General features: G+C 42.2%; 1 protein-coding gene across 1 annotated transcript; it reads left to right on the plus strand.

Annotated features, from left to right (window-relative positions):
* Window positions 1-2,215: 2,215 nt before the first annotated feature.
* On the plus strand, window positions 2,216-11,096 carry GFRA3 (GDNF family receptor alpha 3). The gene is made up of 8 exons (XM_042790236.1): window positions 2,216-2,348; window positions 5,746-6,021; window positions 6,744-6,836; window positions 7,255-7,600; window positions 7,679-7,788; window positions 8,859-8,993; window positions 9,935-10,065; window positions 10,370-11,096. Exons 1-8 carry the CDS (start codon window positions 2,306-2,308, stop codon window positions 10,502-10,504), a joined length of 1,269 nt encoding a protein of 422 aa, XP_042646170.1. The 5' UTR covers window positions 2,216-2,305; the 3' UTR covers window positions 10,505-11,096.
* The last annotated feature ends 13,394 nt before the right edge of the window (window positions 11,097-24,490 follow it).

A 24,490-nucleotide genomic window follows, 5' to 3' on the forward strand; every position in this document is an offset into this window, starting at 1 on the left:
TGACCTGTCTAGAGCCGTTCTTAAAGATCCCCAGTACTTATGATCTCTTCTTTTTCTTCCCTCCCCACAGAATTTGTTTTGCTGTTGTAGAAGAAATTGTATCGGTCCATGGCAAATCCGTCCGGGAGACAAATAGCAAGCCTGTTATTTTCTACACACTAACAAATTGTTTATGCATTGCACAATTTTCCTAGAGCTTGAAGTTAAGATTGTTTATATTCTTTCCTTTCTTGGGGCACACACACTGTTTCCTCCTGTGAGATGTTGGTTATCAATTTACTGAGTTTACCGAAATCTGGTTTTGCTTAGAAGAAGCGTAAAAACAGCAAACCAGAAACAACAGATTAAGGGTCACAGATAAACAATCACTACCATCCAAACTGCCCTTTACATTAATATTTGCAAAAAGCTATACCTGTCAGCTACAATCAAGTCTAGGAGAGCTTCCCCTCCTGTGACTGTCATCATCTTCTGTATGAAGAAAGTCAGCAACACGTTCCACAAACTTCCTGTACCAGTGGTACTTCTGAGGAATCAGAAGTATTGCCTGGACAGCAGTAATCTCTTATTGCTGTGCACTCGATGATTCTGCTTGGTTTTACTGCCAGGCAGCCTGGAACATAAATAGTAGTGCCCGGTTTTCTCCCCTTTTAACAATCACTCAATTTGCTTCGAAAAGATCCTCCTACAGTCTCAAAGCAAATATATCAATCCATGACCTAAAATGCAACATCTCTTCTTCTTCTCCTGCTTGTTATTCCTCACAAGTTGTGCACTACTGTATTAACATTCCAGCCACAGTAATCATCCAAACAAGTCTCTATTGTACCACAGTTAAAATGTGGATCATGATTAAAAACTTTCAAATCCACTTGTTTATTCTTACCTCTCCTCATAAAAACATAGAAAAGTTCACAGGATCAAGCCACTTGTTTTTTCACATCATTACAAGTAAACCTCTTTGCTCTTAGTTTTTCTTGTCTACTTTGTTTCCTCCTCCTGAATGGTAACTGCAAACAATTCACTACAAAGCTAAGAAGGCTCTGTCTCATCCACCATTTTCCTTAAGCTCCTCCAACCATTAGACTTCGATTAGACTTCAAGCCATGGTGAGAATGATTTTTCTCTCCTCCTTAAGCATGAAGTAAGAGCCTCCAGTGTCTGTGGACAACCTGTTCACATTCAGAAGAATTCTCTTGCAGCAGCTCCCTGCAGTAAGCAGAAGGACTAATCTTTTTCAAAACCCAAGAAGAGGAGGGCACCACCGAATTGGATTGTGAATACTTACTGTGTTTGCACAATTACTACCCTTTCTGTTGGGCTTTTCAGGCAGATGGGGTAGGTCTCTCTACTTGTGCAAACAATCGACCTACAAAAGGTTTGCCTCATTTTCATATACTAATGTCTGATGTGCACACGTTGGACTGTTACTTTTTCATTGGTTGTTTTGACCTTAGGATGCAAACTAAAAAGAAGAACCTGTTCAAAAAAAAAAAAAAAAAAAAAAGCACAGCTGCCTAAAATGCCAGGTAGACTCTCAGAAATGCCATCCTTAGTGTGGATACAGACAAATATCTCAGCCAAGGCAGAGCCAGCAACAGGTAAGACACTGAGATACCACCCTTCACAGCAAAGCCAATAGGAAGAAGCCAGAAGCTCACGCATCCCTCCTGGAGACCGCAGAAGCACCAAGGGAATTTATTCAAAAGCCAGTCAGCATCTGTCCCCTCCAAGGACACTCCCTCTGTTTAAGTCTTGCTTGCTGTTACCAAAGTACACCCCAGTGGGTGCTCCTCACTGAGCAATCATAGCTCTGCTCTCAGTGCTAGGATGTACTGTGAATCAATAAACAAAGAAAGGAAAAGTCTTCCACAGCCGCTTTCAAACGCGCCCCTTTCGAAACGCCCTTGCAAATCTCGCCCGGGACGCGCGTCCCTGCACTGCCTGCACCCGGGACCCAGCAGCTCCCCCGGCCGCCGTGGGGACAGCCGCAGCGGGCTGCCCCGCCGCCCCTCCAGCCCTTCCCCGGTCCCGCCACCGGCCCGACGGCCGCACGCCCTCTGCGGCCCCTGCGGGCGGGCGGACGGACGGACGGAGCGGCGGGCGGGCAGCGCGGCCCCCGCCCCGAGCCGGGTACCGGGGGCGGGCCGGGCCGGGCCGGGGGGCGGCGCTCGCCGCCCGCACCTCGACGGGGCGGGCCGGTCGGGGCCGGGCAGATCGAGCCGAGCCGAGGCGGGGCTGCGCGCAGCATGTGAGCTGCGGCCCCAGAGCTCGGAGCGACCGACGGCCGGCGCCGGGCTCCAGCATGGGGCTCGCCCTGCTCCTGGGGCTGCTCCTCTCCCGAGCCGGTAACAGCGCCCGGGAGCGCGGGGCGGCGGGGGGGGGGGGGGCGGCGGGTCCCCCGTCCCTCTCCCGGCGGGCGGGATCCGCGTCCTGTGCCCGCCGCAGCTGCGGGGGTCACCCGGGGGAGCGGGCGGGAGGGGGGGGGGGGGTGCCGGCTCCCCTCGCGTTCGGGCGATCCCTGCTCCCACGCCGCTGGGCGGGCCCCCGGCCCCCCGCGGCGGGGAAGAACCCCTTTTTCAAACCGGGAAAGGCGTGCTGCCCCTTTGAGCCGAAACGTGGGTTGCGAAGGTGGCTGTGACCAAAACGGGAGGGACGGTCTGGGGAGGGGAAAGGATGGTCCGGAGGCAGTGCCCGGGGGGGTGCCGAGCACGCCTCGCTCCTCTCGCAGCAGAGGGGCAGATGCCTGGAGCGGATCCGTCAACGCGGCAGAAAAAGCACAAAGAGAGCATCTGCTGGACCTGCAGTAGCAGATCCTTCTTGTACCTCTCTCGCACTGACTTTGCCGAGAGCTTTGATACCTACCCTCCATGCATTCCCCCTCTGAAATGCTTCAGGCTGGTAGTTTTCTGAGATGAGGCTCAATTTGCAATGAGCAATCCAAGGAGCTCCTGCAGAGATGCAGCTGTTTGTTCTACTCTGCCTTACACTATTGCCAAGTCACAAGAGCTGAAGATATAAATTATTACTCTTTCCAGTTCATCTCTTGTGGAGTCTTCGTGGCTGATGTGACTAGAAATACAGAAATTACCAAACTGCTCTGAAGCATTCCTAGACCCTGGCTGTGGGATGTCAGTGCTTTACGCTCAGAAAAAGATGCAGTTGCTGAATATCACGATGACTGCTATAAAAATGGGCTGTTGCACTGAGACCTCAGTAGCACATACAGCCACACAATTACAACACATTCCCCACAATTTTCCATGTCCAAATACTAATGCTTGATAGCTGTGCTTAACAAAGGAAAAGTTTCCCTTCTGCAATCGCCCTCTCTTTCAAGAGCATGGTGCACCAGGGGCATCAAAATAATACATATATATGTATGACAGGATGTGGAGTGAAAAGGGAGAATAAAGGGATATTGTATTATCTATCTTTTTTTTTTCTAAGGTATAAATAATTATAGCCTGTGAATTGATTATTACCTTTTATATATATATATATATATATTTTTTTTTTAACTACAGAAGTGACTCCCATACACATGCATCTTTATTATGTGCTGCAACCTAGACCATAGGTCTAGGTTCTCATTCTTTCACATTCTATTATCTGGAATAATACTAAGATGAGGTTTTAAAAAAATTAAACAACACGTAAGTAATAGGGCTTAAGGGAATGCATAGCTATTAAACAATGTATGTAGAGGAGGACTTCTAAATTTGAGGTTTACAGCAGCTTCAGCTGAAGCAGGTACAGAAACCTGGTACCGGCCTGTGGTAGAAACACAGTCTATCGACTTACACCCAGCTCTGCTCTACCCCAGAAATTACCATATAATTTTAAAGTTTTTAAAATGTCACTTCAAGCTCAGGTGCTTGCTGAGCAAAATTCTTAAGGCAAGAAAAGTGCATCCTGTCCTCTTATGAACATCCTACAACAGCTGCTGCAAGCCACTGTTAGAGATGGGATATTGGGGGTGATGGTACTTTGGTCTGGACTGGTAGAGTAGGTATGTTAGCTCATCTTAGGATTCCAAAAGCTACTGGAGAGATTGGACTGATTTGCTGTTGGGAATTTGCACTGACTGCAACCTTACAGGATGTAATCACACTCAGAATGTTCATTAAGGTTGTACCTAGGTGTAATGCCTAACCAAAACCCACTGTGCTGGGTATGAAGCATTTCTGATGGGAGATGTGTTTTTTGGGCAGCCTACAAAGTCATACAGTCTCTGTGTAACAGTTGAATGAGCAACAAAGTACAATAACTTGCTAGAAAAGCAAAGAAATTTGTACAAGTGAGACAGAGACACCTAGATAGTATTACTGGGTTGTAGGGAAAGTAGAAAGTTTGAAAAGCAGATTAGCACAGAATTATGCAGCCTACTGCTTGCAGCAAATAAACTGATGAAGCCAGGAAAAGTGAAGCAAGTGAGAGAACAAACTAGATGGTGAAGGCAGTATACCAGGTAATATAAGCTGCACCAAAATTTTTTTCTAGTCTGTAGTAAAGGCAGACTGAAATAGTACTACTGCACCTGCTGAACAAAAGAGTGATTGGGAAGATCATGAACCCAAAGAACATTAAAGGTAGATGTAAGGCTCAGCACAGTCATTTCCTAAAACCAGCCAAGCAATATTGTCCTGAAGGGAAGAAACATACCTGCCTATATATAAGTTTTATTAGCAAACAGTCTTGTTCCAGGTCTTCATTGTACTTGTACAGTAAACACAGATTCATATACTACAGAAATTAAGAAAGACTATGGACTGTATTCACCTACTTGTGACAACATAATGCTAGGTAACAGCCCAGTATTACCCTTATGAGACAACAGTCCATATAAAAAATTGTAAAAGCTGGAAAAAAGTCTAGTTTTAAAGATTATATTGTTAAATTGAGATTATTTAATACTTCCACATAAGGTAGTATGTGTGTATGTGTGTATATATATATAAATATATAAAATCAGTGCCTATGTTATGCAAATATACACACACATGAAGATGTAGTTAGAGTTCACAATCAACCAACAGATGAAGGCTGGCAGGCCAAGCCTGCATCCCAGGATTTTTGTCAGGGATTTCAGGGCCTGGGTTCTATATACTTAAATCGACTGTGTATTAGCACTTGCATATGAAGCTACTTTCATCTTATGTTAAGAATTTATTCTATTATGCAAAAAATATGCATTCTTAAGTTTCCAAGCTCAGTGAAGTAGTTGTTTTTACACCCTACAAATGGCTTTCTCAGTACGTCTCTTAATGATCAGTATATACTTAAGCAATGGCAGCAGCACTGACTCACAGCAGACACTATGGTGTTATTATGTGCTTATTGCGCTGTGGTTTTCATTACCGAGATAGAAGAGCTTCTTCAAAGCGGGCCTCAGCAACCCCAGGTTTCCACAGGGATTTACTCTTCCATAAAATATAAAGCCATCCCTGATCCTGGCCAAGTTGAAAGAGTTAAGGGTGATTAAAAAAAGGTTTTATTAAACAAAATTATTTTTGAGACTTTTCTTTAACCATTTGTTCCCTTTTTCACACATTAATACTCACCCTTTTGTTTCTAAATGGAGACAGCTCTTGTTCCTTAATACTCCATATGAAAGACCCCAACCAGTTCTGCTTCCCAAGAGGAGTCCTTACTGAACATAGGATGCGAAGAGAACAGCAACAAGGTACTTGTGTGGCATTCACCATGACTGTGATCCTAACAACCTTTTTCCTACTTGACCAGGAGACCTCCTGGCTCTGCCGAGGAGTGACTGCATTGCAGCAGAACAGCTGTGTCTCTCGGACTCTTCCTGCAATGCAACATATAAGACCCTGGAAAACTGTGCCCTGGCCAAGACTCGCTTCCTCCCACTGGATCACGATAGCAGGGTCAGATGTCTGAATGCAGAGCTAGACCTTGGAAACAGTTCTTTGCTACACTGCAAGTGTCACCGGCGCATGAAGAAACAGGAGCACTGCTTACGCATTTTCTGGACCGTTCACTCCAGCATGACAGACGGTGAGAAGAAATAATATGAATTTACAAGGTACTAGTAAGGCTCACCCCTGCCCGCCCCCATTAGCAAACAACTGTGAAAGGCTGCTTCCCAACACTGCAGGTATTACTTTGGAACCACATTTCCTAGTGAAGAGAATTAATTACTGCTCTGTTTGATAAGCAGAGAAAGCAGATCTGGTCTGAGACTGGTCCTTGAAATACACCAGGGACCCTAGGAGGCAAAGATGGCTACTCTGAGGCAGTTAGATTTAGTGCTCTGAGGGGAGGCAGCTGTGAAAGTCACCTCAAAATGGTCAACTATATCCATCACTGAAAACAGACGTGTGGTTACGTCACACACTGTAACAGCATCCTTAACCATGCTGCTTCTTTCCAGCTTTAGCAGGATGCTTCTACTTGGCCTCCCACTAAAGACTGCCTGTGCTGCACATCTCCTCACTAGTACTGAAGCTGAAAAAAACGAAATAACAAGGCAGACCAAATTCCAGCCAGAATAAATCTGATGACAAAACGTAAGGCTGTTTTTACACAGTAGTAACTTTGCATCTCTAGCAGAACCAATCTTGGCATTTGGCTTTAAGCAAGGCAGAGCATCTCTGAACTCTGGTCTGAGGAAACAGCCAGGCACGAATAAGCAAAAAAGAAATCTTAAAAAAAAAAAAAAAAAGCGCTGATCACAAAGCATTTCTCCCAATGCATAAAATGCCTTGTATCTTGCCTAGGTTATTTCAATTTGGAGACCTCTCCTTATGAGAATCCAGCAAATGAAGAACACTGGAAGACAGATTATAATAAACTGGCAGCTCTGTTATCAGGTAAGGATTGTAATGGTTATATGATATAACGCTGCCCTTATGTTTTCAGGGGCTGAAAATTTTTAAGAACAACTATTTGGGGTAATGACCCATTTAATCCGAGAAACACCTGCTCTGGATACTTGCCTAAATTTGTCCCCTTGCCAAATTCTAATATAGCCACAGATTCACGCCCATGAAACAGAGAATAACCCCCAGTGATGCATTTTCTGAAACAAACACCCTAACACGAACCAATAAAAAATATGATTTTGTAACTAATGTAACTGCAGTGTCGTACTATGAGCACATAGCAGGACTAATTTGCTTTGTTCTTTTTGAACAAATCCGACCACCGAGTAAGGGTTACTCCTATTTCCACACAGAATCTCTTCTGGAAACCTGCTTCATTGTTTCTGGGTTTCTTTTGGCTTTATAGGCTCACAGTTAGCAGGAGATGCAACAAATCCATGCCTGAAAGCAACTCACGTCTGTAATCTGAGCAAGAAGTGTGTTCGTCTGCGCACGGACTATGCCTCTATCTGCACCAAGGGAGCAGGAAGTGAGGACACGTGTGACCGTCGCAAATGCCACAGAGGGCTAAGGAATTTCTTTGAGAAAGTCCCTGAGGATTTCACCAAAAGGATCCTATTCTGTCCATGTCAAGATGAAGTTTGCGGAGAACGACGCCGGAAAACTATTGTTCCTGATTGTTCCTTCCAGTATAACACCAAGCCCAATTGCCTCTGGCTTCTGGACTCCTGCTTAGAAGACCATATCTGCAAGTAGGTCCAGCAGCAGCAGACATTAGCCAAGAGAAGAGAACAGCATTGACGCTGATAGTCTCATTTTCCTTCCTACAGATCCCGACTGGCTGACTTCCAACAAAACTGTCAACCTGCAGACATGTCTCCAGATGGTTGCTCTCAGCACAACCATGCTGCATGCCTGCAGGCTTACATGGGGATGATCGGTAAGTGAGATCCGCAGAAACATAACAGGGTGAACGCTTTCAGGCCACAAACTTGTAGGCACACTCTGATGCTATGAAGGACCATCTTGCTCTTCTGCAGGAGACAGTGCTCAGTATACCAATGAATATACCGTAGCCTAATTGACGCTTGTGCACCCTCATGTCTGAGGTAAATGCAGCCCAAAAAGAGCCCTTCCATGGCATTTATCACTCTACTTTGTCCCATCCTCTGCTGTCAAATCAGCAGCACTTGCCTGAGATTTCCGAACACCTGTTTGCTTCATCAGTTGGTGCAAAATGCTCTAAATGCCTGACTAACAGGGCTCTCTGGGCCTGTATGAACGAAGTCATTCCTGCTGCAGGAGTTACATCCCACCACAGCAGCGATTAAACATGACATTCCCTCACTCTCTGACTTTTAGACTCCTGATGGTTTATTAGTGTTGTACACGCTAGCTTCTCGGAGCCAGACAGAACATGACACTACCAGCTGTTAGAAGGAAGGTCATCTTTGGGTTTGGGCATTCACTGCCAACCTGCTAATACTTTTTCAGAGTGGCACAGAAGAGGAACTGTGAAGAGCAGCAATATCTCAGAAGCTGTAAATCTAGACTATACCTTCCGGTTTTCCAGATGTCTTTGTTGGTTTTGTGCTAAATGAACTCTGGCTGAGTGGCACATTACAGGTGTGCAGCATTTGTTTGGCAAAAGGCATTTGGCCATGCAGTGTTGCCAACTATACAAGAAGTAAGAGTGCCTTTTGCTGCCATCTGCCAGTACTGCAGTTGAGCCCCTACAGAGATGCTTCACCTCCTTCGGTGTAATGCTTGCACCAGCTGCAGTGATCGGTATACCTCACCATCAGATTGCCTGAGACAGGGGTAGCAATCTCCACACTTTCTCACAGCCCAGCAGACTTCACATAGATTCACCTCTCCTGGGTGACATGCATATCACAATGAAATGCTTCTGCCTCCAGGACAGCATTCCCTTTAGTGTAACAGGGCTCATAATGCTTCTTTCATATGGTGAAGTAAATCCTGATTCCAGTTTCTGTGGCTTTGGGACAGGCACGCCCATGACACCCAACTATGTCAGTAACTCCAGTGTGGAGGTCTCCCTGTGGTGTACATGTGAGAGCAGTGGCAACCAGAAGGAGAAGTGTGACCAGATACTTGGCCTGTTTGAGAGCAACAGATGCCTTGGTAAGTGTCAATCACACCACAGAATTAGAGAAACAGCTCAGCACTGGGAAATTTAAATCCTGTTGATTTCAAGATCCTAAAGGGCATTGTGTATAGTTCTGTCTTCTTCTGCAGTGCCTCCATGATCTACCCAAACTACGGGACCAGCCCAGCTCTGCTTTCAGAAGTGTTTCTGTATCTTTTGGCAACACTTCTGTTCTTCTCAAACACCATGAAGCTATTTCCAAACAGCATTCAAATGAAGGGGTTGCAAAAAATCACAAGGGGACTTCAGACATGCTCTATCCATAGGTTACTGAGTAACCATATCAGTGCACCAGGATTATGGGGTTTGGGTTCCCCTCCTCCCCCTCCTTTCCTTGGTCAAGATAACTACCTCCTGACACAGCCCCTGCTATTAGATTCAGCAGCATAACAGTTACAAAAATCCTGTTACATGCAACTATGTAATCTTAAATCTGTATTTCTTTTATCTTCCTAGCATTTTAGCAACAGACCTTAATAAGATTTAAATATTTTATGTTTGCAAAAGCTTTCAAATGGTATCAAAGAAACCAGCATCATTAGATGATTAATATTTAAACCTACCTCCTGCTGTATAGAAAAACCTTACACCCAGCACTACAGATAAACCTGCAACTTAAACATCCCATCTCAGATACTACATACATGCCCCTTACAAAGTAGACAGCTGGGAAAGTCCCACAGGGACCCAAAGGTCCTCAAGTACAGCGCAAATTTGCTTTGCACTCTGCTCAACCTCACAAGTAAACCCACAAACTAACAGGCCATTCACTGAACAAGGAATATGTATTTTCTAAATCAGTGCCACACAGCCTGTGAGTGCATTTCCTAAAATAGCTTCCCTAGACTTCTGTTCACTAAACTCCAAGGTACGCACAAGAAAAGCACAGTAAGACTTGCTTTACTTCTGTTTGCAGAAAATACCATTTGGTCTCAAATGCACCTGAAGCAGACAGCTCTAGAAAGACAGGAAGACTTATTTTATTCATCTCCCCTAAGCTTCCAAGAAGACAGTGCCAGCACATCTCTTGCTTCAGAAATGTCCCAGGTATGCTTTGCTTTTTTGTCTTCACAAACCAGCAAGTCAAGTGGCCTAGAGACAGTAGCTGAAAAACTTGGATCTGGAAATGTGTGATTTTGGACATGAAAGTGAGGGATGCTACATGCATGCAGAACCCTGGACCACTTTACCTTGAGCTGTTCCTTCCACAGACAGGCAGAAATAGGCCATGCTGCCTGGCCACAGGATTTTCCTACAGTCTCACTTTAGCGCTCAGAACTGGACACTGTGCAGCCAGATGTTTGAGCATAAATGTGTCTAACTGGGATTCATTCCTCCTTTCATTTCCTAGGTGGCTGAAAGGAAGACACAGCGAGACATCTCAGAACACAGCAGTATGCCTATGGCCTCCTCTGTATATTCTGGAGCGGCTATTTCTTGGCCATCTCTGGCTCTGTTCCTGCCTCTTTTGATAAGCCCACATTAACTTGGCATAAATAGCATTTTTCCTTCCCATATTATTAATATTATTCCATATCCAGGCACCTCCCAATACTGATTTTCCTTTGGGAAACAGGCGGCTTCCAGAAAAGAGGAATGGAACAGCCTTAACACAGAACAGCAGTCACTGAAAACCTCTCCCTAACCTGCACCCCACTATCACCCAAGCAGTTTGCACTGAGCTCTGCATATATGGTGCCCATCATTGCTTCTGCCGTGTTAGCGTTTTGAGAAACAGTCAGGCTAATATTCTAGTGCAGTATTTTAAAACAAAGGTCTGAGTTCTGTCAGAACTTGTGCAGAGAGGGACCTGACGCAGTGCGTCCTACCACCCTGCCTTCTGGAGCTCTTCCTCAGGCATACAGTCATAGAATGGTTTGAGTTGGAAGGGACCTTTAAAGATCATCTAGTCCAACCCCCCTCCCATGCACAAGGACATCTTTCACCAGGCTGCTCAAAGCCTCACCTAGCCTGGCCTTGAATGCTTCCAGCGAGGGGGCATCCACCACTTCTCTGGGCAAAATGTTCCAGTGTCTCACCACCCATTGTAAAAAATTTCTTCCCCACGTCCAATCTAAACCTATGTTCTTTCAGTTTAAAATGGTTGCCCCTTGTCCTGTCACTACAGGCCTTGGTAAAAAGTCTCTGTCTCTTTTGTGATGCCCCTTTATATATTGAAAAGCCACAGTAAGGTCTCTACAGAGCCTTCTCTTCTCTGGACTGAACCACGCCAATTGTCTCAGTCTTAATTCACAGAAGAGGTGTTCCAGCCCTCGCATCATTTTTGTGGCCCTCCTCTGAACCTGCTCAAACAAATCATTGTCTGTCTTGTACTGGGCACCCCAGAGCTGGGTGCAGTACTTAAGGTGGGGTAGGGTAGGTAGAACAGAGGGGGAGAATAACCTTTCTCAACCCGCTGACCATGCTGCTTTTTATGCAGCCCAGGATATGGCTTTCTGGGCTGCAAGCGCACATTGCTGGGTCATATCTAATTTTTCATCCACCAGTATCCTCAAGTCCTTTTCTGCAGGGCTGTTCTCAATCCATTCATCCCCCAGTCTGTATCGATATTGGGGATTGTCCCAACCCAGGTGGAGGACCTTGCACTTGGCCTTGTTGAACTTCATAAGGTTAACATGGGTCTGCTCCTCAAGCCTGTCACGGCATAGAGCGCAGCGTACCATCCTAAAGACTATTAGTCCACACTCCAGGGTGGGTTGAAAATAAAGCTCAGTAAACATACACATAAAGTCCCTGGTACACACTAGTTCTAGATTACTTTCAGTTCCCTTTTCAAATCTGTTCTCTTAAGTATATGAAAAATACCATCCCAGATCAAGGACACTGTACTACAGTTTATATTCTTGCTCCCTTCTGTTTTGCCCCCTGCAACATATATGTATCATCCATTATCACAGCTAGCAACAGACAGTAAATTTAGTCTTACGTAGAAAAGGATTCCCTTGCCTAGCCTCACAACAAACCTTCTTAGTAATGTTTAGAGAATGCATATAAATCTTTGAAGCTGTATTGACCACAAAACCCTGGGACATTCAGTTGCAAAAATCTCTGGGAGCTGTAACTACCTGGTACCTTTCCACATATTCAAGTTGTCATTGTCCCCTTCCAAGCTGTCTGCCCAATTTCCCCCTCCTCTGCCAAGCTATTTCATGACCTGTTTATTCTGAGTGTAAATGTGTGCACTGTGTAACTGCTGTTATTTTGTACTGCATTTGCCTGTTAAAATGTGGTGTTAAATGAATATTGATTTCTGAGCACAGGTTAATAGTCCACAATCAATTGTGTGCAAGAGTTGCCTCATCAGCCAGCCTATGCTTTCAGGATAGCTAGAAACTCAGCTCAAAGCAGCTTCTCCATGGACACATACAGCGCCCCTTGCCCATCCTATGAGATCCAATGGATCTGAACAATATTATACACAGCAAAACAATATCACAATCCTGAATAGATGCAGAACAGGTGGGTATTTCTTTTCATCCTGTGATTTATCTATTGCCAGGAAAGCACCAGCTAGGTAACATGCTGTGGTTCCCAGTCACTGTCAGACACCTTCTTATTATAGAATCTTACATTGTCGTGTGTATCTGAATAATTGTTGTTCTGCAGTGGTAATATTTCCATTTCAAATTCCAGCCTTCTCTTTATTTTCTGGGCAGGTAAGGCAAGGAAATCACTGCATGGAGCAGAACCATCTCCTCTGTTTCATAGAGCAACAACATATTTCCATGCAGTAGGAACAAATATCATGTCATCATAATAAAGAGGTGTATGAATGCTGGTATTTCTGATTACCTACTGGAATACGGCTATTTGGATCAAGGGATGGCACTGTTTCCACATGTTTCCTACCAGTCTTTAATGAAAACAGAGTCTGTGTTACCATAGTCTAGTATCTACATTAGACCATTCTCCTTATGGTGGGACTAGAAACATGTCAAGACTCTTGACTGTAGTGTAATAGTGTCTGACTTCTCCAGAATTTAGTGGACAGTGACAGAGAATAAGAAAATGCTCTTCCCAATATTCCACAAATCAGTGAGGATGTCTGTGAGAATAATGAAGTAGATTTCCCTCAGCCATCTGTACCACACACCGTGTACTGCATTCATCTTCCACTCATCTGCACTGTGACCTTTCCTCTTTCCCCACTTCACACAGGTTGATATGGAAAAAGGTTTTAGCATTTTGTTCATATTCAGGGTACTGTGGACCTTTAGCCTCTTACTCCTACTAAGAAGGCTGTTCATTGCAACTGCAGCCTCCTGTCATGTCCTGGATTACATAGGAAAATGCTTGACCCTCAAATCCTGCTCTAGACTGAAATTAAAGCAAAATATGTCAGTTTGGGTTTTTCTCCAAGTATCCTATGTCTCTTTTGCATGTACCTATGCACCTTCATATACAACTGCTGCCTCTTAGGCTTATTCATCAATAACTGCAAATAAAATTCACCTCTAAATACAGCTGCATTCACAGGTACTAACCCTGCTATGAGTACTAACCCATTTTCACTTAGACTTTTGTAACACCTGATCTCCAAATATCACAGTTATTCAACTACACAGCATGCATGTATGCACAAGCATAACTACTACTAGAAATGTCATGCCAATATCAGTAACAGTTCAGTTCTGCTACCACCACCAATGTTCAAAGTTCAAAGACTGGCACAGTTACCTAAACCCATTCAGAACAGTTGTTACTAACCACACTACAGGGCAATTTACAAAACCTTCTCATCTTCTATTCACCAGAAACTAGAGTACAACATTCCGTGAGTACCTTTGGTCTAAATACAAAAATAATCTAATAAAAATTCTCTGTCCCGACAGTCTTAACACTGAGATCTCAGCAAGCATATACAAGGAGGGAACCTTCTAATTGTTGTAATGTAGATTATTTTTAAAAGTGTAAAATAATGCCAAATCTCACTAATAAAATTTATCTTGCAAATCTAGAAGTCTCCTGCCTTCCTTTGCATTTATTAGAAGCTGCACTCCTTGTCTCCTACTGCTAGAGGCATTATGGGAAAGAAATTTAAAGAACAGAGTTAGACAGAATCTTTTACAAAGCAATCTTAACAACTTTTACAGACATCACTCACTGTCAAGTACTTCAGACATGCCTTCTAGAACTCTGACATAGCTTTAGAGCCATTAACATGGCCTAATGCAGCATTTACAAAGGGCAGTCATATAGTCATTCTCCAGCAGTGAGCTCAGTCACTGTTAGGTAAGTTGTTTGTGTGACAAGTGGGAGAAGCAACACACATTTCTTGCGCGAGGTCATAAGCAAGATGATACCAGAGATAAGCCTTGAATTTGGCAGTCCGAAACTACTGTGGTTCTTGCCTCATTAAAATAATTCTCACTGCCTCCAGCAAACGTGTACGTTTCAGTAAGAATCAAGTGACTGCAGTTTTCCCTTTAAAGGGGAGCACAGTATGTATCACAGATGAGGAAAAACTAAACTTTACTTCAACCTGGCTACAGATCCCTGGCATGCCTCTTAAAAACTGCTGATAATAAAAGGTAATTTCGAGTTGACAAGACCATACTGCAGGTTCAGCACCTATAAAGAATGAAAGTATCCTTTTCAATACATGCTAAAAATCACAAGTCACTCTATTTGCTAAAATGGTAGGCAACTTTACACAAGAAGGAAAACTTTCAAAGTAATCTTTGAGGTGTCCAAGAACCAGACAAAGCTTTTGGGGACAACAGTGGAGAAGCAGGAAGCCAACCAGCACCACTGAGCTCAACGGGGTCTTTCAGCACTACTATGGAATCAAAACCAGCTGCTATTCTACAGTTGATTCCCCCCATCAAAACAGATACTGGTAAATACGATCAGAGGCTAATCACTTCTACCTCAGGGATTTTGTGGCTGAACCTTTTTTCCGATGAGGGGGGTCGGTTGAGGCTGAGCTTGGTTTAGTCTCTAATGGAAGCTCTTCTTATAGGTGATTAGCTCTCCTCCAGGAAGTGACTTGGTGTTTGGGTTTCTTGCAAACCCCAGGGTTAGCAGAGGTCAGGGGATGCAGCACTTTCTCCAAATGCCTTCATGAAAATAGCCCCACATACTTTCCATTTACAGCTGATCACCTCCATTATCCCCAGGCTAGGAGGAGATGATCAGCAATTGTTAAGTGCTTGAATCAGACTAATAGCTCACTGCTAATTCTCCCAGTAATGCCAATCTAAATTCCTGGTAAACAAACTGACTGCTTTTCACACACAGGGATGAATGCCAAAAGCCTAATATTAGAGCTCTGGAGCTAAAGCTTTTAGAGCAATCCTGTCCACTCAAAGATGTTTAATGACATTATATTATGTACTAAATAATTAGAAAATGAAGGCCCACTTGGAATCACTGGGTTACTGTCTAATTAAGATGAAAAAGGGTCTCTACTCTGTTTTAAACAAGTTTATACTAAAATGGTGTACCTGATAAATGGCACTGATAACTACATCTTTACCTTTGGGCAGAACAAGGCAGCCATTAAGCTAGCACAAAATAATTGTGTGATTTTTGGCTCATCTTATTGGTCCCACCTGTTTTCCTGTAAGCCATGCGAGTCAGTTGTTGTCTCCTCCCACCATCATATAACAAAATTTATTAAGCAACATTCAAATAGCTTATCCTGATGGAGAGAAAATCATAGGATCATATAGAATCATGGAATGGGTTGTGTTGGAAGGGGCCTTAAAGCCCATCCAGTCCCACCCCCTGCCCCGGGCAGGGCCCCCTTCCCCCAGCCCAGGGGGCTCCCAGCCCTGTCCAACCTGGCCTTGAACCCTTCCAGGGAGGGGGCAGCCACAGCTGCTCTGGGCACCCTGGGCCAGCGCCTCACCACCCGCACAGGGAAGAATTTATTCCTAATATCTAATCCAAATCTATTCTTTCAGTTAAAAACTGTTGCCCCTCATCCTATCCCTTTACTGCCTGATAAGGAGTCCCCCCTCATCTTTCCTGCACCCCCTTTAAGCACTGGAACACCACTGTGAGGTCTCCCCAGAGCCTTCTTTTCTCCAGGCTGAACCCCCCCAACTCTCTCAGCCTGGCCTCCCAGGGGAGCTGCTCCAGCCCCCCGAGCATCTTCGTGGCCTCCTCTGGCCCCGCTCGAGCAGCTCCGTGTCCTTCTGCTGTTGGGGGCCCCCGAGCTGGACACAGTACTCCAGATAGGGAGTCGTCTTTCCCTTTGTTTTATTGTGTGGCCAGAATCACAGAGTTCACACCACTAGATGTTTGAAGAGCTAAGAGATGTAGACCTGAGTCTCCAGAAACACTTTGCAAGGAGAATTGCTAGGGAGTTTCAGAACAGGGGAGAAGACTACAGTTATCTCTGTGTGTAGATAAAGACTGAGAAATGTTCTACTGATTATCTGATGGAATTAAAATTTATTAGTAAATTAGACTTCAACTGAATTCTATCTCAGCAATCTCTGATCAAAATAAAGAGCAAAATTATAGAAAAACACTATAGTTAGAGTACCCGGAACTACGTATGTAACAATTTTTATTCCACTTTCATTGTACAACACATACACATATGTTCTTTTGCATATATCATCCCCTTGAAGATAGTGCAATAATAAAACAGGTGTGTGAGACTTCAGTTTTCTTTCTCTTGCCACGACCATCTAGCATTTCACATTCACATCCAAAACTAAATTAAAGATTTTGATCTTTATATTCCCGTCTTCCTCCTTCCAGTATAATGCTCAGATAAGGAAAACAGAAGTGTTTCCCCATAATGACGCTTGTTGTTCTAAACTGTGTCCATTCCTACTCATAACTTTTTGGCATTTGATCAGGGAGGAACATTACATGGAAACACCTGCACTGCAACACATACAGAGAACCGAAATTAAAATTTTCTTTTACAGCAATATATTCAGCAAGAAAAAGCTGCAAGCTGTTTTATAATGCTGGAATTGCTGTTGCAGATAAATTCCCCTGGCATCCACAAGTGACTAATTTAAACTCCACTGAAATCAAAACATTTATTCCATTATTGTGAGACATATAAATCATAACACATTTCCTCTCAGAAAAGACAAGTATTATGTGACAGATTGTATGTATGAACTTGTGACTGTGATAACAGGAGATTGGACCTGATGACACAGGAGGTTCCTTGAAGCCCTAAGTCCATAAACAAAGCAGATGGAAACTTTTCAAAACTATTTTCTGCAATGTTTGTCCTATTTTAGTTATTCTGGCTTTGTTCTTAAAATATCAGGCATTCCAATGAACTACAGAAAGGGTGATTCCCCCGGATTTCTTTTAAAACATCTATCACTCAACAGTTATAAGCAGACATAATAAAACGTGTTTTCTCCTAAGAAAAGAACACCATTAAAATAAGATGACTTCAAACCTACATGGCAGTTTGGAATCTTGAACCAGATTCCACCATGGGCTCTCCAAAAAAATGCCAAGGACTGTCAAGAACCATGGGGTATCAGTTATAATTCAGTTATAATTCCTTTTACCTAGGACTGCAGGAAAATGGCACATGAGTCAGAATAACAGCAAATGTTTCTTCATAATGGGGCATGGTAATATTCCAGATCATGCATGATGGAGAATTATGTTCTCTATGCACCTATTATTGCTGCAGTCTCTTATGTGCTTACAGAATCATACACAAGTCGCTCAAGAAATGTTTTAATAAAGGGTGTGCTAAGTGCCACTGTACTCTCCTCTCTTTCTCACTTTTTTCTCACCAGTCTAACACATAAATTACTTTTCCTTCTATTTGAGTTTGCCCATTAGATAGTCATTATAGGTCACTGAGCCCCACTGCAATGAACTGAAATTTCTTTAACCATCTACACACTGTTACTTGTTCTGCAGCTTTCCAAACCAGCAGTGGTGTTTTTTTCTCCCCTCTCCCTAAAGAATCTTTTGATTAACCGAAGTCAATTTTGCTAAGTGCTAGTGGCTCTCTGAAGCCTGTTGTGTCAGTGATCCCCAGGGGTCCATTATGTTTTCAAGGCTATGAACCAGGAATTGCTCAGTCTTTTTGTAGAAATGTGAGATTAGCAGTCAATTCTGCCAGCCTCAATCTGGATTTCACTCCCATCATTCCAAATCAGAGCATGTGCATCTTTTACGTCAGTTCTAGGAGAAATTAGTTAAGAGGTTTCCCGTTTTTTTTTTTCTTAATTTCAATCCAGCCCTGTGCAAAATTTTTAATGCACAAGTAATCCAGGTCCTCAAATACACTACACAACTGTTTGCTTTTCTACATCCAACTTGGAGCTGCAGTGGTATCACACCAGAAACACATTTTTAGTGCACTGAACATTCTTAATATGCAAATACAAATCACTGCAAATGGAACTAATAAGGAACTGCAAACCACCGTGCAAATGCAAGTTCTATATATATTTTCAACACAGAAAGGCCCTTAGGCAGAGAGAGATTATGACTTGTCATGAAGGAATTTACTAAAAAGTTGGGAGTAAAATCTCAGCTGTTTTATTCATGCTACATAGGCCATACATTCCCTCCTCAGGGCTAAAATGCTAACACCAGGCCAGCTCAAGTTTGACCTCTGTTCTCAAGCATCACCAAGTTACATCTTCCATCTGGCAAATCACGCATAATAAAATGGTAAGGAAAATGAAAAGATGATGAGTTGATCAATTTACTAATTATGATTAATTTATTTTTGATCAATCTCAACTTAGTTAGCAGATCTCACCAGAAATCCTATTACTCATGATAGCATAGTATTGCTCTGGTGGATACCTGTATTTTAATTCAGATTTTCAAGCATTAACTTTTCAGTTCAGAAACCAGTTGCCTGTGTTAAAGGCATAATATTTCCAAGACTTAGTCTAACACCCTGTTTTAAGACCCAAATAATTTTTCTTCTTCAAATGTCTTTTATGTTTTAGTTCTGATTATGTCCTCAATCAGCAATGCCACATCAACACAAGTAAAAATGGTCTGTACGCTTGCTAATCTAATAATTCACTTCTGCTTTTGAGATAAAGTTAATACAATCTGATGTTGTAAAAAAAATACAAACATAATTTTTAAAACTAAGCTCAATCATATCACAATCTCTACCGTAGAACTCAATTAACTAAGGAACATTTTCTGTCAAAGGTTACACAACCTTCTGCAACAGGGTATGGCTAATCTTCAGTATTTCTTGAGTACAAAGTCCACTTAAGTAGAAGTAGCATCAACTGAAGTGCCTTTAATGTGTCAAGACTTGCATGTTTCTTGCATGTTTCAGCCAAAGCTTCCCATAGAAACAGGTCAAAACCTTGTTCCAATAAAACATGTCTCTTGTATTCTTTTGTTGTCAGCTCTTAAATAAAGCCAGATGCTTGAGGGAAGAGAGGGGAATAAAAAGATTCCTCCCTCTACATGTGAATTACAGAGTAATGATTTTTGGAGAGAAGGCAAACAGAACCGTGGATCTGCATCAGTTACTCTGTGATTACTCCCTTCAGGCCATCAGTGTCACCCAACTGTCCTCATCCCCAGCAGAGGCTGGGCCTTCTGTCTAACAGAAGACTGCATAAATTCTCCACAAGACTGATTTTTCCTCCTAATTGCTCAGTGCTAACTACTGCAAATTGGCTTCAGGATTCAGTACACTGGTCTGCCCAGTATCAGCCAGGAACACAAAGATGCAAACACCAACTCTGACAATTCCTCTGGCCTGCTCCATTTGCTATTTAATACTGATGTCTGATTTGCTTTTTCTCTTCCCCCCCCGAATAGGACAGTTAAGAAGAGAAAGGCAAAACAGACTTACTAAGGCCTAGCTGTTCAGAGGCCCCAGAGCTGGGACCACCAGAATAATGTTTTAGCCCAAATCTTAGGGTGGATATTTCTCTTCCAACCACTACCACTGCTCACTGAGAAGTCTTTATCATCTTGGCCATAGTGATATCCAGATTTTTTAAAGTTGTTGTAAGCCATATAGAGCACCATAAACATGAGTATTCCAATCATTCCTTCTTGTATATAATTCTCTAATGTCTGCCAACACCAAATTTCATCTGTAATCATGTTGCTTATTCCTTCAGCTTTATTAGATCCCTTTGATGACCATGGATCTCAAGCGCCTTATCTAATTGTGGGTACTGCTCAAGTTCTTGCTAACTAACTTTTAAAATTGCTGATGAACACATCTTTTGAGACTCAGATTAACCTTTTGCCACACTGAAAAAATGTTTATTATTCCTTATTTCTGGACTATTTCCTCATTTCTCACTTCTCTGTTTGCTGCTCACAGCTACTGGATGGAAAGAAACCAGATTATGCAAAAGCAGTGCCACAACCTAGCAGAATATATCATCATTGCTACTATGACATGTACAGACTTTGTATTTACAGAAGGTGACAGCACTAATTACACATGCAAGTCTCTGGCAAATGAAGTACTGATTGTATCTTTGTTCTAGTAACTTTTGCAAAAGGCTATGCATACTGTGCGGTAAGTTAGTTAATTAGTAAAAAGGAAGTAAAGAGAAAGGAAGGGGAAGGCTGGGAAGGCTTGGAACCTGTGGAATATGGAGAGAGAGAAAAATGATTACTTTAGTCATCTGGTTATCTCTCCAAGTATGTCATGAGATACATGGTAGGAAAAGAATATTAAAATGATTTTGTTAATTCTTATCAAATATGGTACAATAAGGAAAAAAAGTAATTCTATTGCTGTGAATAAATACTTATATTACTGAAAGCTGTACATTTTCTTAGCAGAAACTGGAATGAGAACATCATTTTAGTATAACTAAGCCAGAAATAGACTTATTTTGTCACCCACAGATTAGGGTAAAAAAATATTTTATCGTTCTATGACTAGAATAACACGGGAAACAATTTACTCCCTAAGCAAAGGAACTAATGAAACCTGCTTTCACAGAGCTATTGTAATCTTTGAAGTAACAGTCTATATATATTGCAGTGAGTGTATGTGTATATAATAAGCATGTATTTATAACAAGATCCCTGTCAGGCAAGAAATGAAAAATGTTCTAAACCCATTCAGGATTATGTACGTGCTGACCATTAAGTGACATAAGCACGTGCTGACTGAAGAAGCTGGTAGCTGCTAGCTGAGTTCTGTCAGAGTTTTCCCTCTCTACACTAGGTTTTATCTCTCCTCACAGCTACTAGCTTCAGGAGTCCAGACACAGAAATCTTGAAATAGTTATTAGCCATCAAGTTTGGCTGAACAGCCACCAAACACTGGAAATGCAATCATACATACATCTATTTCTTAGGAGATGGTCTAACCCCACAAACATAGAAAAACAAGTGGCTCAAATAGTATTTAAATAAAAAACCCAACACTTTATACACAGAGCAAGAGAAATCAGCTTCCTGCAGTGCCTATCATTGAGTATGAAGTTTCTACAGAGGTGAAAATGTAACAGAATCCTGATTTCACATTGATACCAAAGACCTGAACAATTCAGTTAGTGTAGAGAAGATACGAGGAACAGGCTCCCTTTGTGTAAACTTTGTAGACAAGATAAGCAGGTATCTGTGCCAAGGATGCAAGGAACAGGCTCCTTTTGTGTGAACTTTGTAAACAAGATAAGCAAGTCTGCCGTACCAAAGAGTAATCCAAACTGCAAGTTGTGGCCATATATGGGCAAACTGAGTTAAGGTCCACACTTCAAGACGACCACCAGAGACCCTTCCCCAGTTCAGTACCCTTGTGTGGAGCTAGTTTCACATGCATTAGATTTCCTGGAAATAGGCACTTCTCATAATTTTTTTTTGTTGTTGTTATGTATATAATGAGTGTGCTTTTGTCCCTGAGTGTGCATGTGAGGAGGAAAGATCCCTCATGCATCCAGCACTGCGATAAAGCAATGTCGGCTTTCTAAATGATGATTTGGTTTGAGGAGTTCTCTTGCTTACGATTTTTGGTAACATCATCATCTTTACTAATGAGACTCACAACCTTCTCCCAAAGCAAATGTGTAAACACATACATGGCAACAGCACACATAACAAAACAAAATAGCTGCTTGTGATGAACTTCTGCAAACTAGTGGCTTTAATTTATTAAGTGCTGTAAAAACAATTTTGCACTAAAAAACATGCATTTTGTTTTTCAAATGCTGGAATCAAAATTTCCCAGTCTGAGAACTGGCAGTTTGCAGATTTGGCAATATGGTTTCATAAATAGATTACCACCTCCAATCTAGCAATGTTTTTTTCTTGAGTTAGTCATTTACATCTGATGGTTGCTTTATGACCTAAGACATACAAAATTACCCATTTATTCTCAGGCCTTCATATCTCGTCTTTATCTAAATTTACACCTTTATTGGCAGCCTCAGGTCAGTCAAAGGAGCAAATAATCCATTGAGAAAGATCAGAAAAGCATTCAGTCAGTGAACCAGCCTTGGCCAGGCCCACCACCAACATAAGGCCTGGATACATAGGCAGGAACGTAGGCAACAGATAGACAAAGCTGCTTTACAAGATATTTAAAAGAAAAGTCAATCCTTTCGATGATCTATTTTGCACAAACTGAGCTAATCTGGACAAAACCTAACATAAAAGGAGGACACATTTCATAACACAAACAAGTGGACAGCTTCAGGCAGGGGGCTCTTGTTCAGCCTAATGCAGATGTCAGTTAATTAGAGTAGAAGGTTATATCATTAGCAGCCAAATCGATATAAAAGGAATTAAGAGCTCGGACAGCAAGCTCCCCTGCTTTCCAGCACTGCACCCGGGGCTGTATTTAGCTAAAATTCAATACACATTAGCAGACAATCAATGTAGTCTTGTATGGGGATGTCTTCTTGAAACACTTTAATTGGACTCTCTAGTGTTATCAGTGCTAAACAAGATGTCAGATTAACGTAGAAGCCTTCCCAAATGGGACTGGCAGCCCACAGTCTGGAGAAGCCACATTTACTTCTATTAAAACCTCACTGGCTTTCCAACATGTATTAATAGTCCTATTTTCACAGTTACCTTAAGAAAGAGTGACTGAAAAGCATCTTTGCATACAGATGTATGTACAGATGTAGAACTCAGATGTCTCTATATCAGCAACAGCAGATCCACCCCTTTTTGCAATTTCAGTCCTGAGGCTTCATTAATCAAGAACGTGTCAGTCACACTAGACGGAGTTTTTACCCTGAATTTATAACCTCTGTAGAGAATACAAATCGATATTGAAATCAGCAAGTGTAAAATACTCAACTGACAACTCCTGTAACTGGTATGAAATTTGATACAGTAATATTATATGTAGCAGCATAGGCTTTTATTGACAAAAATTTAAAACACATTCCATTCTGTATATTCCCTAAGTAAAATTGCAATATCATCTTATCCCCTAACCAGTAAGGTTTTTTTACTGTATCGAATTTTACCTTTGTTTTAAAGGTTGCACATAGCAACTATATTACACATTTCCTGCTCAATAGAGTGGGTGCTACAAAACAAAGCCAAATCTTTCCTCTGAAATGTTTTATCTAACAAGATAAGAAACAAGTAGATCTGTAAGAGGACAGTACTAAAAGAAACAAGGATCATGTTCACATTACACAGATATGTAAAGGGTGTTTCAAACAGAATAGAAGCAAACATTAACTATACCTAAAATGCCATAAAATATTTAGTTTAAATATTTTCTGACAGAAATTTAAATTCCATAACTGACTAGGAACAAGTAGTACTGCAACTAGTACTGTCTAGCACTATAATCTGACAAGAGTGGTTACGACATCCAAACAGTGCTAAGGAAGACTAGTATCTGTAAGGCAAAAAGCAGTAACATGAAATTTTCATTATTCCTATCTAGATGGGTAAGCATGACAGCATGGAACATTATAGCAGACTGAGAAATACATTATCAGAGATATTACAGAATACAAAAATCAGAAGTAAAAGTGAACTCATGAATTTTAACTACACATGAGAAAATATAAGTGCATTCAAAGCAAAAGCACCTGATGTCCTGATCATCTTCTCATCATCTATCTCAGAAGCAGAGATTGCTTCAGAAAGAAGGGAGTCCTGATAGATGCCCCTTTCACTATAGAGGGTAAAAGTTTTGGCATTATGGCTTCTAGAACCCAATTCTAAATATTCTGGAGGAGACAGAGATGAATGCAGTTCTGGTGTCCTATCTCCCTTCCGTCCATGACACTGCACAACAGGAGGACACCTCAGAGTACAGTGCTTTGTCCCAGTGATTTGGATACTGCAGGTCTGATTATAGGAGATTCCACTGGGGCAGCCCATCTACACACTACCATTTTGTCAAAAGAAGTGATCAAAAATCTTCTCATGCTCTAGAACTAGGTAATAACCTGTCCCCCTGACTGAAACTTTTCTTCCATCCAGATCAAAGTTTTTTTACTCCATTTTCTACACCTTGAGAAGCGAAAGTGTCACAAAGGAAATGACAGCAGATGGTCCAGCAAGGGACTTAATA

Source organism: Tyto alba, unplaced genomic scaffold (genome assembly GCF_018691265.1).
Source record: "Tyto alba isolate M040663 unplaced genomic scaffold, T.alba_DEE_v4.0 Super-Scaffold_17, whole genome shotgun sequence".
NCBI lineage: Eukaryota > Metazoa > Chordata > Aves > Strigiformes > Tytonidae > Tyto > Tyto alba.

Excerpts from the sequence above, each read along its gene's own strand:
- GFRA3 (XM_042790236.1), top strand. The coding sequence starts at position 2,306 with ATGGGGCTCGCCCTGCTCCTGGGGCTGCTCCTCTCCCGAGCCG. Across the intron at positions 2,349-5,745 it reads GCTGCTCCTCTCCCGAGCCG|GAGACCTCCTGGCTCTGCCG; the intron begins GTAACAGCGCCC and ends CTACTTGACCAG. Across the intron at positions 6,022-6,743 it reads TCACTCCAGCATGACAGACG|GTTATTTCAATTTGGAGACC; the intron begins GTGAGAAGAAAT and ends TATCTTGCCTAG.